At 36.7% G+C, this 18,506-nt stretch overlaps 1 protein-coding gene across 2 annotated transcripts in view; it reads left to right on the forward strand.

Annotated features, from left to right (window-relative positions):
• The window catches only part of LOC122064847 (syntaxin-31), a 28,686-nt gene extending 24,842 nt beyond the window's left edge, over positions 1–3,844 (forward strand). For both annotated transcript variants that reach the window (XM_042628630.1, XM_042628632.1), the window contains exons 5-6: positions 1,985–2,182; positions 3,181–3,844. In XM_042628630.1, the coding sequence (XP_042484564.1) occupies positions 1,985–2,182; positions 3,181–3,340 (358 nt within the window). In that variant the 3' untranslated portion in view covers positions 3,341–3,844. The remainder of the gene's footprint in view (positions 1–1,984; positions 2,183–3,180) is intronic.
• Positions 3,845–18,506: the final 14,662 nt, after the last annotated feature.

The following is an 18,506-nucleotide window of genomic DNA, read 5'->3' on the forward strand; positions in this document are numbered from 1 at the left end:
CCAAGGAAAAAAAAAAAAAAAAGAAAGAAAGAAACATGAAAATGTTTTTTTAGTTCATTAAGAAATATTTTCTAAATGGTGAAAGATTTTCCAGAAAATGTTTTTTTAGTTCATTAAGAAATATTTTCTAAATGGTGAAAGATTTTCCAGACAAGTTGTTTAAGAAAGGAATAAGGGTAGTATGAGAATTTTAGATGCAGGGGCTTCTATAGCCAGATGAGATTCCTCTATCAACCTTGTGCTCTTTTTTTTTTTTTTTGACATATATATGGGTTTATTAGATTTGAATGGTAAAACAGGAATCATGTAGCCAACCCATTCAGTTGGGGACATTTTTTCTGGATGAATAAATAAATTCATTACCAAGTAAGAGAGAAAATACAAGGGAGATAAAAAGGGGGGGGGGAGAAAGGGGCTTGAACCTACAGCAGAGGCAAGCCAATCCAAAGAAAAACACAACAAAAGAGGAGCACCCTAATAAGGGCTGCTACAAGAGAACCAAGGGGGAATAATATCAGCCGGTATACACCATGAAGCAATAATGTGCCTGTTCCTAGGAGTTAAAAACAGGGTGATTGCGGAGAGATCTAATCTTGGAGGTAACATCAAAGAAGATGGCTTCCCAAATCTTGTCCATAGAGTAAGAGTTGGAAGACCATCTGCGGATGTTACGCTCCATCCAGATGTGAGAGATGGTCACGCAGAAAGCAAGCTTGCCAACAGTGTCGCAAATAGAGGATCCAAGAAAAGTCATATCAATCCAGATCCATTCCCTATCAAACGGGAGTATGTCTTTTAGACGGCCAACAACTTAAGAGAACTCTCTTCCAAACAGAGGAGGAAAGAGGTAGGAGAAGAGGAGATGATTAGTATCCTCAATGCCCTTAAGACAAAGGCAGCAGAAGGGGATGACTTGGATATGACGGTGGATGAGGAAGAACTACATAGGGAGGCAGTTAAAGATAGTGTGCCAAGCTGTAGACGAGGGATATTGCCCTTGTACCAGATGATATTGCGCCAACCATCTTATGGACCTTAAAAGAAAAGAAACAGAAAAAATTGATTTCCAAACTTTCTCATCCATTTAAGTTCGATTTTTCCAATAATTCTTAGTCCTGAATTTCCCAACTTCAGTTTGATTCCAACTCTTGAAATTGATCTCTTTCTTGACAACTTTTTTCACAACGCTTGAAAATTGAGGAGTCATTAAGCCCTTCATCTAAAGTTCATCTACCTCAATCTTGTCTTTTTCTATGTACCTTTCCTCTCCTTGTTTGATTACATACGTGAGACAGATCGAAGCCTTTTCAAATGTTGTAAGGGATTTTCTATTAATTTTTCTCAGGGGTGTTACCTATAGGCCTACCTAACAAGTGTTCGGTGCAGAACAAACACGTCCCTTTTCATTTTGAAATGTCAAATACAAAATTACATTTCACATTACCAAATTTATGCACTATAGACTATTTCCCAGAGACAATTAATAAAGTTAATTCTTCATATGGTCAAAAGGTGCATAACTGAATAAAATGCAGGTGAGGTGAAGCTTCTAGATTCTTGGAAATTGCTTGCCCACTCCAACAACTGAAATTCTTTGTTTCTTCTATTCTGTTAATATTGGGAACTGTCAAAGATCAATTTTTGTCCTCTGGACAAATTTCATTCTAGTTAAGGTGATACTGTTCACTTGGAACAACGGGACCATATTGACTGCTCTCCATAAGGATCTTACTGCAACAATACTTTCTAATCACCGTGTCTTGTTCTCAGCCAACTTCAATTTACGTTCAGCCTCCGACTATGTATCTTATTGTTTATGTTATGTCCTTTTGATGTTTAAACATGGTTGAGATCATGGTGCTTTCTTATTGTTGGTGTTAATATTTTAATGTGGTTTATTTTCAATGTGCTGTTTGTAACTGATTTATTGATATGTGTTATAACACTAATAATGTGGTGATATGTTCACAACTTGGCAATTCAGGCGAAGGTTGGCTACAGACAGTACTCCATCCCAGCATATGGAAGCATCCATGTTACAAGAAGTTATTCCTCGGCGAGAGAACTATACACAGAGCCGTGCACTTGCTCTGCAAAATGTGGAGTCAACAATTTCTGAGCTAAGTGGGATTTTTACACATTTGGCTACAATGGTAGCACACCAGGGAGAACTGGCAATAAGGTTTTTCTCTCACTGCTTGTATATGATTTTAGATATAATGTAGAAGTGTTGCATATTTACACTAAAATCTTCCCCTTTTGTTGTCCTTTTTCAATGTTTGAAGCAAGGAAAGGAAGAGAAAATGGACCTGTATTTTCATGTTTATTTATTTATTTTGAATACAATATGACTTACTTTTATTCATTGTGGAAATTGTTGAATTCCTCCTGTTTCTCATAGATGGCCTTCACATATTTTCAAAACACAGTAATTATCAATGTTTTTAGAATGCATTGCCCAGGAAATTGCCTAGGAACTTCACAGGCAAAACTTTGGCCCATATTTCTTAGCATTATTAAAACTTTGGCACTCTAGATCTATTTTATATCAAAATATGACATTAGAAGATTTAAAAGCCAATGTGAATCATTTGATCCATAACACAATGGAAAATCAGCAAGGAAAAAGCAACAATGAAATATGGCATTAAATGATTTTAAATTATTATATTAAATATGTTATGCATGCTCGAATCAACAAATGAGAAGTTACTAACTGAATCTTAACATTACAACATAACAATGATAGTGTAGTAGCATTTATGGTGCAGTCAAATCAAAACCAATAACATCAAAGTAAAAAAGCATCCTTATTATATAATAAGCGATTGCACATCTCTTACTAGGGCAGTCACCCAGCCCAAATTGGTGCCAGGGGTACCCATGGTTGGCTCTCTCCTGTACCCACATGGTGTGCCTTGTTGCCTACCAGCGACTACACTGCACAGGATCTCTTATTTGAACAATACCTGTGGTTGAAATTTGTGAGGGTTACTTTTTGTTTAGGGAAAGTGTTTTCTGTCTGGGAGAGTGGCGTACAGGGAGAGAGAGACATGTGGGAGCTGGCATAGACCATGCTCCCGGACAGAAAATATTTCCCCTCCTTTTTTTTTGTCTCTATGGTAGATCTGCTCCAGTTGCAAGTTTTTGTAATAATTCAGCCTCATTAAATATGCCCAGGATTGATGATAACATGGAAGAGTCATTGGTGAATGTAGAAGGTGCTCACAGTGCCCTTCTGAAGCATTTGAATCGGATATCTTCAAACAGGGGGCTTTTAATAAAGATTTTTGCTGTTCTAATATTTTTCCTGATTGTATTCATCTTCTTCATGGCATAATATAGTAGTTCAAGAAATGTGTATTTACTGTGCACCTTGAGTTGCGGGGTTTCTTTTTGTTCATGTGTAAAGCTGGTCAGAGCCACATGGTCAGCTATTATGAGTGGCCACATAATGGTGAAGACTGGGGATGACTCAGTCGTGCAAGCTACTCTGGCATCATTGTTACATACATTGTGCTGCATCCCTTAAAGGAGGTTTGTTAGTTACCCCTGTTCTGCAAGTCCTCTCAGGCTCTGATTTGTTAAATATGTTATGGGTTGTTCCTTGAGAAGGCTTTGATAGTTGCCTCCATGTTTATTCATTGTCAATTATGTTGGGTTTTGTTGAGGCTCAAGAAAATGGAAGCATCTGATAGCACTTGAAGCTCTCAAGATTCCTTTATATTGTTCTTTAGCATTCTTAAAAGTTCTCTTTATTGGGTATTCTGGGAATTGAACTGCACACATTACATGTAAATAAATTTCCATTTATATATATACCTATCTCCAATGTTGATTGCCATATGTGGAACACATGGAGTGGCATCCTCACTCATGGGTGACTCGTTACATATATAGTAGGACATGCCATACATGAGTATTTCCCTTCCCTCATCAGATTAATTGTGACTTCTGTGTTTTGACAAGGACTGGGTAGCTGTGATGTGATTCTTTGTTAAGTTTCATGCTTATATTTTCCTTTTGTATACCTTCTAAGTATTGCTATGCCTAGTATTTGCCATTTGGCAGTACATGGATTAATCCATGTAATAAAGGACCCAACATACATCTTAATAGTCAAATTTAATTCGAAGTAATCAAGGAAAGTTACTCGAACTCTAATTCAAAGTTTTAGTAAAATTACAAAAATGCCATCAAATGGAGATAAATATAACATACAAAATAGAATTTTGTTTAATTTTAGTTACGACCTTTACTCATTTTAAACTGAAATTGTACCAATGAAATGCTTGCTTGGTACTTTAACATTCTAAACCTTATACTACCATGTGGCTAGTAGTAAAGTGTTATGCTTCACTAGGCATGGTGATGACAAAGAAACCCTAACCTCACGAGAAACTTAAAATCCAAAGCTTTAAGGGTGCCAATCAGATTTGAAAAGTGAGAGCAGCCCACTGACACAAGGCTCCTGTTACTGTAGCTTTCCACTTGCTTTGCAAAAGAGATTATTTCCAAGTTTTGAACTATGACCAACATGTTACAATAATGCAACTTTAACCATTGTACCCATCATATGTTTGAGAATTAGTTTTTATTAAATTTTCTCTCTCCATTTAATGGGATTTGTAAAGGTTCCCTGGGAGGGTGATTTTAAACTGAACTTTTTACCATTGCTCTAAGCAATTCAGCTTAATTTTAACCTAAAAAATTTTCCATTTAAGCTGTATCTCTTGTCAAGGCAAGAATCAAGATCAATCATTTTATGAGGGCCCTTTTCTGGTGGGAAACGACACCAAGGAGATGGATTGAATTCTTCTTTAAGATTGTTTTTTGGGAAACAAAAGGTGAAGGGAGAAGTTTTCCTTCACTGTGCGGTGAGATTCACCACTCTATTCTAGGGTTCACAAACCCTTATAGGGTTTTAGGACCTTTCTAAAATACCCACAATACCCACCGCTTGTATCTAGGGCCTGCTGGGTGAATGGGTTCCATTCCCTGTGGCCTCAAGGAAACTCGGTCCGAAGAAATTAATTCATTAAATTAATCACCATAGGCTTTTCTGTTCTCCCCCCGTCCGAAGAACGTTTTAATGGGTTGGGTGACTTGGGTCAGCCAAGAGTTTAAAGCCGAAGAAGCAGCAATTTTTGCTTTCTATATTTAGGTTGATTCGAATTAGCAAAGGCCCATGGCATTTGAGTTACAAGACACATCATGGGTTGAAACCATTATAGCCAGATGGTCTAGTCCTTATTCTTGTTTAAGTGACAAACACTATTTTTGGAAGGGAGTGCAGTTCCCTTATGCTTGCATCTAGAATCCCTTCCATTATACAGTGAATAATTGATATACGTTAGTTTGTATTAGTTTCAAATTTGGTATACATGTTGTCCACATCATTATTTTTTTATGATAAAAAAAGAATAAGATCAATGTGGCATCCTTTGTGTTATTATAGTCATTTAGAGAAGTTTGAACAATCTAAGAAAAGAACGAGAGCGGATCAAGTTCATATACCAGAATGTACGAGAATGGTCCTGATCCGTGGATATAAAATCAATTTTCTCTCTCTTCATTTAATAGATTCTATATCCACGGATCAAGAGTGTACGAGAACATTCTCGTATATGAACCTGATCTGTTCACGAAAAGAAATTAACAAGAACTAGAGTATGTGTGTGTGCATAGGTGGAGGACCGAACTTGAGCATCACATAGTCAATTGCCTACGTAACCTCGATAGGGATCAAGCCAGGCATAGTTAAACATGCATTGAAGAGTTGTGTGTGTGTGTGTTACTGAACTTGAGCATTACTTAGTCAAATTGGCTACATAACCTAGATAAGAATCAGGTGGGGTGTAGTTAAACATGTCTTAGTATATATCCTTGAAAAATTCTTTTTAGAAATAAGACGACAGCACAATGGCATGATCATGGTTATTCTGGAAAAAATTGGCATTATAATGGTATACCAAGTGATTTTGAGAACATATCTGAAAGTGTACTAAATTATACTAACATATGCACAATTTATTGTTTAAAACATCCATTTGATTAGGGCATAATCCTAATCCATAAACTAATCTATTTTAAATGTCTACATTTATCTAAATGAAACAAATAACTTCATTAATAAAAACAAAAAGGGAGGAGAGAGAAAATAAATTTTCGGACTCTAAAGTGATTGTTGGATCAATTCTATAGAGTTCCAATGCTCCTATGCCCGATGAAATTCAGACTCTTGTGGGTATTTAAAAAAAAATTGAGAAATTTTCAGGGTTTTCTCACTTCATAAGGAATTTTTAGATTTCCTTGAATTTCGGACTTTCTCCAAGGTTTTGAAGGACTCGAGGATTCAAGGGACTTCTTGGTTGTGAGAGGGGAGAAAAAAGGGGTGTAGGTGGATGTAAATAATGTAATGAGAAGGGATGCACCCCAAGGGGTGGCTCAGTTGACGAAGACCAACTCCTCACAAAATCATTTAAAGACCTTGGGCCATGTTAGGACTGTTGTGGGTATCCTTGACGGCTAAGTAGGGGCTAAGGATGAGAGGGGGAGAGGAGAAGCTCCAAAATCGCCCTCATCTTCCATATCTAAGCGGGCCCCTTATGCTTGCGTACTTCCCCATTTTCCTTCTCTATTATTGATCTATGCCATGGTTTGACAAACCCTAATTTCTTAAACCACAAAAAAATAGTCTAAATTTTATTTTCTAAGATGTACTCATAAGGTGATGGACCCAAGTACAGATTCCCAGACCCCAGTTCCAATACCAAAACCGAGCTATTCTAAGTTGGAAGCGGAAGGAAGGGATCTATAGACTGTGGTCGTCTAAGTAATGGCCACAATATTCCAAAATCCAGGTCCTCACTTCCATGATAATTTAGTGGAAGGTTCCACGTTGAAATGACTGCTGATGGAAATCTTAACTTCTCATTGACACTGCTTGTTGCAATCCATCATCAATAGAAAAACGATCTGTAATGAAACCCCTCTAAGCAGACAGGTGAGAGACAGACCCATCTTGGAGACCTGGAGACATTGCAGGAAGAAAGTTGAAAGGCCAAGCAGATATATGGTGAAAGGAGCTGTTTCTAATGGGCATGTTCTGTAGGGACTGTATTTGGGCCAAGTGGGTAATGTTTCTTCTGACTTCAAAATTCAATTTCCTTCTTGTAATTACTCACATAAAACCCCACAGATTCGTACATTCAATGGGCAATGATGAAGCCTAGATTTCACAATTTTTTTATAAAATCCAAAACAATGGGCGAAATGGTACAATGTGAGAGCGTTCAGGAGATCTCATCTAGAAGAATTTATGTTACATTTTTCCTTTTAAAAGGTTCTCCTAGTCACTAGGGTGTGGTATATTAACATTTTTGTGTCTATCTTTTTCCTCTTTACATGAAATGTTCTTGTTGCTCTTTAATGTATATAATACCATTTTACCTCATCTCATTGGTGGGCTTCTCTATGAAACTTGCTGAGAGAACCCCCTCCTCATTTTTTTATGGGAGGATTTCCTAAAAGACAACGTGGCCCCTCCATCAGCATGGGAGCCAATGAGAACAATCGTAGAAGCATCAACGGGGGCAAAATTTCCACTTTCACGAGTTCGGTCATACAACATTCCTGCACTTCACTGAGCTTCTCCAACAAACGTATAAAAAAGCAAGGAAAGAGAGTGTCACATGCCAACGTTAGACTTGAAAAAGTACGCCACAACGGATCTTTAAGTGACTAATTGGCTCAGTTCAATAAAGCCTTGTATATATGTAAGGCCGACTCGTGTTTGTTCAGTCGTTATTGAGGGGGGTCATGGAAAAAGTGGGTCACTATGTCTGGGCGTAGGGGTCACGTTGCCTTTTAGGCTCCTTTTTCCCTCATTTTAATTATGTTGCCTAAGTTTACGGACATGTAATTTTGTCATCACCATCACCAAGTTTGATGTAATGTCTCTTTGGGGTTGTTTGAAAATGGTCGACCGAAAAAAGCATGTTGGCCCATTTGATCACATCAATTGCTCTGCTTGTCTTCTTAATGGAAGGGTCTAGGTTCAATGAATTGAATGAGCAAGAGCTGTTTAAAAAAGGCGAAAAATCACTCTCTATGGTGGCAAAGGGAATAATTTTCAAAAGGATTTTTTTTTTGTTTGGGGCTAGAATAGTGAACGAAACCTAAAAGAAAAGTTTAAAAACTACAGTGGACCAAGGGGGATTTGCAACCTCCAAACAAAAGCCAACAGGAGCAGTCCTAGCAAAGGAATCTAACATTGAGTGATATGTTTCTTCAAGGTTTGATCGGAAATGATGTAGTTGTGTTTAATCAAAGATTATGTTGGAAAAAAGTTTGAAGCAACCCAACCTGCAAATAAACCAGTTTCATAAGTACCCTGAATTCTTCCACTAGAACTAGGAAGGCATTTGGGTTGAGTTGGGTTGGTCAATAAGGTAACGTCCTGATTCCTGATTGTAATTGAAATCAGATTGGGTTGGCCATGTGGTGGTTTGGAGACAGCTCAATCCCTAGCTAGACCCAAGTGGGCTAGGGTCAGGTCAGAAGTTAACTATTCCAAGTACTGGATTCTCCATTTTTACTGAGTGGGAGCTTGAATGATGGAAAACATGGCCCAATTGATCACCACTGAAAAGGAAGAGAAAAAGTTCTATAATCATGATGATTGTGGGCTGTTTTATTTTGTTTCTAGACGCGTACTTTTCTACTTTTCTATGCTCAGAAATCGAAAAATATTATAAAAATTATTTGATTTATTTGTTTCCTTTCACTTGTTTTTTAAAATCGAAATAGAAATAGAAATTTATGCCTACTTCTATGTTTAGAAATAAGAACGGAGAAACAAGTTAAACTTATATTTTCTGACTCTAGAAACAAGTGGGAGGTATAAAAATTCTGAAAAACCCGATACTTTACTCGATCTACCCTAACCCCAACCCATTATTGAAACTTCTCACTATCCTGTAGCGACGACTCCAACTTGATTGTGTAAAGCTCACAGTTCTGGACTGCCTTCATCCTTCTGAAGCTCATCTCCACGAAGTATACCTGCAATTCTAACATTGTGCCTTCACTCGTGAGCTGCATATCTGCAATGTCGTGCTTTCACTCGTGTCTTGAACTCGACTATACTGTTGAAAACGTTTCGAGAAACAAAAAAATCAAACACCTTTTTACAATTCCAAGATTTGTTTCTTAACACCACAAAAACGGAAAAAATCGTTTCTAGACATAGAAAAAGCAGAAGCAAAATCAAAAATCAAACGGACCCTTTGTGTAACTTACCTAAATTTATATCATATTCACTTAAAATATTACTTTTTGAAATAAAATTTATTTTGCATTTCAAGTCAAAGAATCTTATTGGCAAATAAAATAAAATATATAATTAAATTTAATATCTTTTAGAGTTAGTTACAATATCGAGTGAAGGATTAAATGAATTCAAAAAATTTCACATGAGTATTAATTATATTTTACTTCCCTTCCTTTCATTTCCTTTGCAACCAAAACAAATCGAGCCTTTAGTTTTTCGATATTGATTATATGCAAGGTCCTTAATTTCTACCCTTGGGGCGACAATTTCTTTGAAGAGGCAGTGGGGTTGTCAAAACTTTGTAGAATTGAGTCTGCAAGGCCTCCTCGGTCAAGATATATGTATCTTTCTCTCTCCTACCTTGTTTAATTATTTTACTTTATTAGATAATTAATTTAATTATTTATTTATTTATTTACTCAAATACCCTTGAAACACTATTGTAGCACTGCTTTTTCCTGGGGGGTTGATTGATATCCATTGTGTCATTGAACTCCGGTGCCATGCGCTAAATAGATGATTTTGACCTCCGGTAACCCTTAGTTTTTAGAAGATTCCTCGCCGGTTCCGGTTCCGGTTCCTTAGGCAAATCTAAGCCCTCAAAACATAATCTTTTTTTCTTTTTTTTTGGGAGTCCAATTGACACCCAATTAGTGTCATTGCAGTTCCCATGCTGTGAATAAATGATATTGACCTCTAGTGAACAAAAGATTTGTTGATGGTTTTGTCAGCAAATATAGTCCAACGAAATAAAATCTTTTTCTGTGAGAGTCTAATTATTATTTTTTTTAATGGAAATAAATATTATATTAGGAATAGCTGTTTGATATTACATCATAATAACCCTGGAAATTCATAAACTTGACTTTATCACACATAGCTATATCCCATAGACACTTCAACACCAGAGTCTCCGATAGTCATTTATACAAGTAAGGAAGAGACCCAAATTTAGAATATAATTTCCAAAAAAGGGCAAAAGAAAGAAATGGCCACCTTGTGCTTAAAGGTTTTGGAATAATATGAAGTAAGGTCTTTGTGGAGAACCACACTTCACCGATAGTCCAACTCCTATCAGCAACTACATGCAGGCCCTATGAAATCCTATAAGCTTCCGCTTCCTCAGTAGACGAAAGTGGAACAAAACCCCCTCTGATAATCTTGAATTTTCCCTGAAACATGATACTAACTATCCAACCTGCTTTTGAGCCCAAAAAGTTAGTAGCACCAAAACCTACTAATATGTGATATGACAAAAAGGGGAGAGGTAAGTATCTCTTTATGATGTCTTCTGGATCATCTGTAATCGAGAAAACATGATCAAAATAGTTAGTAGGATGCAATAGATTTAGATCATTAGCCCAATTATTAATATTATGAAGAACAGCCATTGGATTAAAACAAATTTTATTCATCACAATATCATTTCTGTGCCACCAAATGAAGAAAATTGTTATAGCAAAAATGCTAAAACATCGAGATTTCTCAGATTTCGTCAAATTAGCATGTAAATACATAGCCTTAACCAATTCATGAAAAGATCCCAAACACATAGAACTGGGTGTAAGACCAAGAGGGCTTGCAGCCTAGATGTGATCTGACACCTCACAATGGACAAATAAATGAGAAATGGATTCCATCTCCTTACCACAAAAAAACACAAGCATTATCAATGTCTAACCATCTAGACACCGTTCCTCTAACTGGAATACCATTAAGAAGCATGCCAAAAAAACATTTTAAACTTATGAGGGATTCGTAAATTCCATAGAAAAGTTCACCAACTGCTGGGAAGGGAAGAGATTATATATCGATGGCCCCCATTCAGATGGGAAATCATACAAGACATCAAGTATTTTGCAGCACCATGGGTAGAAAATTGGTTATCAGAGGTGATGGTACACCTCCAAGAATCTGGAGAGTTAGAACTCTGGAGCTTAACAACCTCATGACTAGGGATAAGCTCGCTTAAAGATTGATCATTCCATCAGAAATCAGACAAATCAGAATTAACAGTGAAATTTGCCGTCAATCGGGAAGACACAGAAGAGATACTGAAATCCGGGAGGTTTGGGACCCAGGGATCAAACCAAAAGAAAATAGAAGACCATTCCCAACTTAGCACAAACAATATGTTTAAGAATGGGGAGACCTGTGGCAATACTATTCCAAATCCAGGAACTTTTCTTTTCAAGAGTCATGGGATCAAAAATAGATGTATTTGAAAAGTATTTCGCTTTAAGGGATTGAGCCCAAACCGAATCCTATTCATTGAACAACCGCGAGCCCAATTTCAAGAGAAGAGGTTTGTTGTGAGTGGAAGCGTCCCTCAAACCCAGCCCACCCAAAGAAATTGGGGAACATATTCGCTTCCAAGAAATGAGATGAAGCTTTTTTAAAAGAATTACTAGAGCCAGATAAGAAACGAGAGCAAACAGAATCAACGTTCTGACGAATCCGTTGGGGTAGAGAAAAGCAAGACATCAAATAGGATGGAATAGAGTAAAACACCGATTGAACCAGCACTTTTCTGCTAGCAAACAAAAGAAGATTTGACTTCTAACAAGACAATTTCCTATTCATTCTGTCCACAATAAGCTGAATACTCTTAACACGAGATCGGGGAAAAAGAAGATTTGTCCCAAGATAATGAGCATTCTTGAGAATTTCCTTGATACCAAGGAGATTACAAAGCCTGGATTTCTCAAAATCTAGCACATTCACACTAAAGAACATTCTGCTCTTAGAGAAATTGACATATTGACCAGAAAGATCAAAGAAGAGATCCAGCACAACTTTAATTGTTAGAAGATCGATCTTCTAATGTGGCTCGACAAAAAATGAAAATGTCATCGGAAAAAGTAAATGTGATATCTCCGAAGCGTGTCGGGCTATCTTAACTCCCTTAAACAAGTTGAGATTGATAGAAAATAAATGCAGAAACGATTCATAGAGATCAATGAGTATACACGATAAACACTACAAAGACATGTTCTAGGCATACTTGAATCCATGACTGAAGAATGACAACTCATCAAATCTCTTCTCGTATGCTCCTTGTACAACATGATCAATATTGGTCTAGTTTATCCTCTTTCCCTTTCGCTTTAGATCATTAGTCTCACTTAATGGGTCAGTGATAACTATATATAATGGTGAGGATAGGGACCAACCCTGTGAGAAAATTAAGGTTTCATTTCCATTAAGGAAACAATACCTTAGGTCCACACATAGTAATATATATTTCATACCATTAAGGTGTGTTAACAAAATCCAATATCTCTATAGAGATCACTTACCATAATTAAATCCTTTCTGCTTACTCCATCTGTAGTCAACACCACTAAACCTTTTTTTTTTCTTTAAACAAACCTTGGACTATGCTAGCCCACTTAATTGGAAATCTTACAATCTCCCACTTGGGCAGGATATGTCACAAGTTTTAGATTTTAAAATTTATTTAAAATGACTCTCTGGTCCAGACAAAGTGAATGTGGCTACAAACAAAATAGTATTGAATGGAGTGCACCTTAAACTAATGCCTTGGTCTGTATGAGAATTACAAAACACCCAACTGTATTGATCATCACATCTAAAGCGATATGGGACCAAACACGTCAAAGTGCTCATAACTTCACCAATTTGGGCTGATCAGCATGAAAGCGTGGTATGAAAATTATATGCAATAGTGATTATGTCTATTTTTAAATTGGTCTAGGCTCGAAAGCCAAATGATCCTTATGAGATAGATACTGAAGGTCTCATTAATTACAAGCATCTCCCAAACACTTAAGTTTCAATCAGCTCATTGGGACTAGGTCTGGATATCTCAAAAGACTCCCACTAGACCTCAATCAATCGAGACTGTACTAGCAACTGGATGTGTGTGTATTAACTAGAACTTTAGATACCGAATGAGATAAATACATCACATATAGCCTCAATTTTCTATGGGAGGAAAATAAATAAGTGTATATACATAAACAAATGGCCATAATAAAAATGCATATATATTCTCGAGAACAAATAATAATGCATCATAAATATAAAGTAAACTGAAAGTCAAATGCAACTGAATATATTGAGCAAAACTCCCACTAATAAAAGGCATCAAAAGAACTAACAAGTCCCATATTAGTGACATGCTCTTGAAAAAATTTTGGAGTCAAAACCTTAGTAAGTGGATCTGCAATCATGTTTTCTGTAGCAATCTGCTCCATTGTAATTTGTGACTCTTGAACTTTCTCTCTGATAAGAAACTATTTAATGTCAATGTGCTTAGAGTCTGAAGTACTTTTATTGTTATGAGAGAAAAGAACCATAGTTGAGTTATCACAGAACATCCTCAATGGTTTATATATAGAGTCAACAATCTATAGTCCGGAGATAAAATTCCTTAACCATAAAGATTGAGCAATGGCTTCATAATATACCACATATTTTGCCTGCATAATGGAAGATGCAATGAGTGTCTGCTTAACACTCTTCCAAGATAGCCCCACATGCCATCATAAAAACATATCTAGAAGTAGACTTAAGATCATCTGGACATCCAGCAAAATCTGCATAAGTGTAACCAACTACATCAAGGGAATCAGTTCTTCTGTAAGTAAGCATAAAATCCTTAGTGCCCTGTAAATATCTCATGACTTTCTTAGCGGCTACCCAATACTCTTCACTAAGGTTGCTCAAGTATCTCGCAAGTACACTAATAACATAGGCAATGTCTGACCTTGTACAAACTTGAGCATACATTAAATTACCAACAACAGATGCATAAGTTATATTCTTCATCTGATTGGGCTCCAATTCTGTCTGTGGACATTGAGACTTAACAAATTTATCCACCTTCACAACTAGAGCCTTACTAGGGAAACATGCTAACATATTAAACCTTTTCAATACCCTCTCAATGTAACCTTTTTGAGACAAATCAAGAATGCCGTAAGACCTATCATGATGAATCTCAATGCCCAAAACATAAGAGGCCTCACCAAAATCCATCATATCAAAGCGACTTGATAATAATCGCTTTGTCTCATACAAAATGTCAACATTATTACTGGCAAGAAGAATATCATCAATATAAAGAATAAGGAAAATAAACTTACTCCCACTGATCTCCAAATAAATACACTGGTCCATAAGATTCTCTTTAACCACAAGAAGTGACAACTTCATCGAACTTAAGGTATCATTGTCTGGATGCCTGTTTCAAACCATAAATAGATTTTTTGAATTTGCACACAAGGTGCTCTGTATCAGCCTGCCTGAAACCAAGGGGTCGTGTAAGGGAAAATACCTTTTTTCCTTTCTCTTTCTGCTCTTTTCCTCTCTCACCTGGTTTGCCTTGTAGGGGTGAATGAATTGTCTCCAAACATGTCTGGCGACTATGAGGGGATGGGGAAAGCATGATTTTTTTAAAGTCACCATCTAGGATCAGGGCCTAGAACCCTATGGTGGAGCCTAATTTCGATCGAAGGATTAAGCTCGAGTAGGGGGTTGGATTCCTGTGAAAGGAAGGAACCACCAAATTTAACTTTATATTTTAGTCTGTTCCAGAGATAGGGGTCCGTGTCAGGTTACGGGTGTGGGAAGGTGTTAAGCACCCACCTCGCCTGGAATTTTCGATCTTTCTACTAGAGGCTTGGATTTCGAATATTCTCCCTCGAGAATTTTAACAGCCTAAGCTAGCATGGAAGACTTATTACATGAAATAATGCAATCACATATACATATGTTTGCATGAAAGAATTGTAGGAAATTATTGAAATATCACATGAAATATAGCTCTATATTAAAACCACATGAAATAATAAAATCTACATAAAATAATAAAAAATACAATTACCTTATCTACATACACGTACAATGCCCCATGACATGACAATTATGATCGTTATTTCATGTGAGGAACACATGCGATAACACATAAAATGATAAAGTTTACATAAAATGATAAAATAGAAAGCAACTTATCTACAGATGTGTATAATGCTCACTGACATGATAATTATGATCGTTATTTTATGTGAGAAACACATATGATAACGCAAAAAATGATGAAACAAATCATATTTAATGTACAAATGCTAAAATTAATATATGAAATGATAACAATAAATCATTATTTTATACAATAAACACATAAAATAATACATGCAGAGATGAGGTACGTATTATACATGCGAATGAAATTATGATGTAATATTTAAATGATAATAACTGATGAAAATGGTAAAATTTTTGATAATTTTCCTCGAATCAGGGGCAACGTTTTAATTTTCTTCTCTTTCTTGGAGAAATTAAAAAATTTTGGCACCTGAGTAAGAAAGTTGATAGGGCTTCTATACTAGGGTGTGAACATGGGTTCTGGTTTCTAAGAATTTGAGCAGGGCTTCCACACTATCTTCCTAGAATCAGAATCAGTTGTGGCAATTCGGGCAAGGCTTCTGCGCTGTATTCCTAGGGTTGGAATTAGCTATGGAAATTTGGGTAAGGCTTTCACACCATAGGCTGGTTGGAATCAGTTGTGGAAATTTGGGCAGGGCTTCCGCATCGTATTCCTAAGGTCGGAATTAGCTGTGAAAATTTAGGCGGGGCTTTCGGACTGTACTCCTAAGGTTAGAATCAGCTATGGAAGAATTAGCTGTGGAAATTCGAACAGGGCTTCTGCGCCGTATTCCTAGGGTCAGAATCGGCTATGAAAATTTGGGCAGGGCTTCCGCCCCATAGTGAAAATATTGAAATCAAATACAAAAAGAACTTAAACAGAAGTTTCGTAATAACTAGATATGGACGACGTGGACTTTTGAAAATTGGGCAGGACTTAGTCAACTTCAGTAAGCTCGACTCAAAATTTCTATAGACTCGCGTCTCATCTCTCTCTCTCTCTCTCTCTCTCTCTCTCTCTCTTTCTTTGCAAGGTCTCTGGAACAGGGTTTTTTCTTTACGGGTTCTTCTCTTTTTTTTTTTTCTAGGGTTTTTACAGTGACCTGAGGTCACTATTTATAGAAGGAATAAGGCATGCCATGTAGGAGCTTGTAAAGGAGGTTCAAAGGAGTGTAAGGCCCCTACACATCTGTGTAAGCCTTACACATGTGTATGGTCTTACACGGACCCCTCCCTCGTGGCACTCTATTATGCATTGAAAAATCCCGTGGCACCCCGTTACGCTTCTAGTATGCCCGTAGATTGGGCGACAGTATCCCTACATGGTTGTGGTGGAAATCTTATCACGGCAATAGCCGTAGGCTGGGCAGCAAGTTTTGGATAGGGTTTAGTTTAGGGTGGTCTGATTTTGGTTTAAGGTTTGGTTTGGTTTAGGGTTTGGTCTGGTTTAGGGTTTGGTCTGGTTTAGGGTTTGGCCTGGTTTAGGGTTTGGTTTGGTTTGGTTTAGGGATTGGTTTTGTTTAGGGTTTGGTCGGGTTTAGGGTTTGGTTTGGTTTGGTTTGGGTTAGGGTTTGGTCTGGTTTAGGATTTTGGTTTAGTTTAGGGTTTAGTCTGGTTTAAGGTTTGGTTTGGTTTAGGGTTTGGTCTGGTTTAGGGTTTTGTTTGGTTTAGGATTTGGTTTGCGTTAGGGTTTGGTTTTGTTTAGGGTTTACTCTAGTTTAGGGTTTGGTTTGTTTTAGGGTATGGTTTGGTTTAGGGTATTGTTTGGGTTAGGGTTTGGTTTGGTTTGGGTTAGGGTCTGGTCTGGTCTGGTTTAGGGTTTGGTCTGGTTTAAGGTTTTGTTTTGTTTAGGATTTGGTTTAGGTTAGGATTTGGTTTGTGTTAGGATTTAAAATGTAACCACAAGCGTACGGATCAGTGTAGCTACGAGTCGAACACAGGGAGAGTAGTCACTTTATTGTTGGCTTCTTTTAATAATGCAAAAGCAAACCGATTAATGGTTGTGATCTAATTCTAACTACTGTCTTAAACATATGTATCTAAAATAACGTCCTAACCATTTGTCATCTATGAATTTAAATATGCAAGCCATGCAATTAAAATTAAATAAATAAATAACTAAAAATAAACAACCCATGCAATTAAAAAGCAATGAAGAAAAAAAATGTTGAAATAAAAATAAAGTAAAAGAAAAGGGATAAAGCTAGAGAGAGGCTCACAAGTAGGTTTCTCTATTTAGCTTGAGGGATACATCATAATATGAGCTTCCCTACTTGACCAGAGAGTCACTCTTACAAGTGTTACTTTATTTGGCTTTAGGGAAAGGGAGGTAATTAAAATAAAAACAATAAAATGATGGTTCTAGGGCTAGGAGGGGCAAAACCAACACATACACTGGCCATGAACCTTGGAGGAAAAGAAAATCAATAATGTAATGACTGAAATTAAAATCCTAAATTAAGAAAGAAAAGGTAGTTAGAAGAGGGAATGAGAGGGGGGGAGAGAAGACTATTGAAGAAGCCTCCCTACCTGAATCAATGTTTAAACTTGAAAGCTTGGGTGATTTGAGATACTGCCAACCCTAAAAATTAGATCTGGAATGAACCAAATCTGAAATTTTTAGGCCTGGAGAAAACAATTCTTGAAAAAAAACTCAACTTGAAAAAGAGATGCTCCACGGCTCATGATCTTCACCTAGATCTAAGCTTAGAATTGTAACTTAAAAATCAAAACTCAATTGCATAAATAATAAACATAAAAATTTGAATAAAAATAAAAGAGTGCTTGTGTTAATTGAAATAAAAAATCTATTACAAAAGTGATTAAAGCAAAAACAAAAAAGAACTAAAACTAAAGAGAGTGAGAGAGGGAGAGAGAGCAAAAAAAAAAACTTAGAAGAAGAATGAAGTGCCTCCTCCCCTTGTGTTGATTCTATTATATAGAGAATGGGGGAGGGAAGCAAATGATTTTTGCTTCTAAAAAAAAATATTTTTTTTATCTTATTGATGAGGTGGAGGAGAGAGAAGAGAGAAAACATGTGGAGAGAGAATCTCCCACGATTTTTCTTGCCTTTTTTTTCCTATTTTTTCTCTCTTTTTCTATTTTTCTCTCTCTTCTTGCGCAAGAAACTCCTTTGGCCATTTTTCTTGCTTGGATTTGGACAATATTCTATTTTAATGGAAAATTCCATCTATGCCCTTGTCTTTTCTTTTCTTTTTCTTTCCTATTTTTCTCTTCAACTTGTGCACAACCCTCTTGGCCGACCTCCTTGCTTTATGTG

The sequence above is a fragment of the Macadamia integrifolia genome, unplaced genomic scaffold (assembly GCF_013358625.1).
Source record: "Macadamia integrifolia cultivar HAES 741 unplaced genomic scaffold, SCU_Mint_v3 scaffold1793, whole genome shotgun sequence".
Taxonomy (NCBI): domain Eukaryota; kingdom Viridiplantae; phylum Streptophyta; class Magnoliopsida; order Proteales; family Proteaceae; genus Macadamia; species Macadamia integrifolia.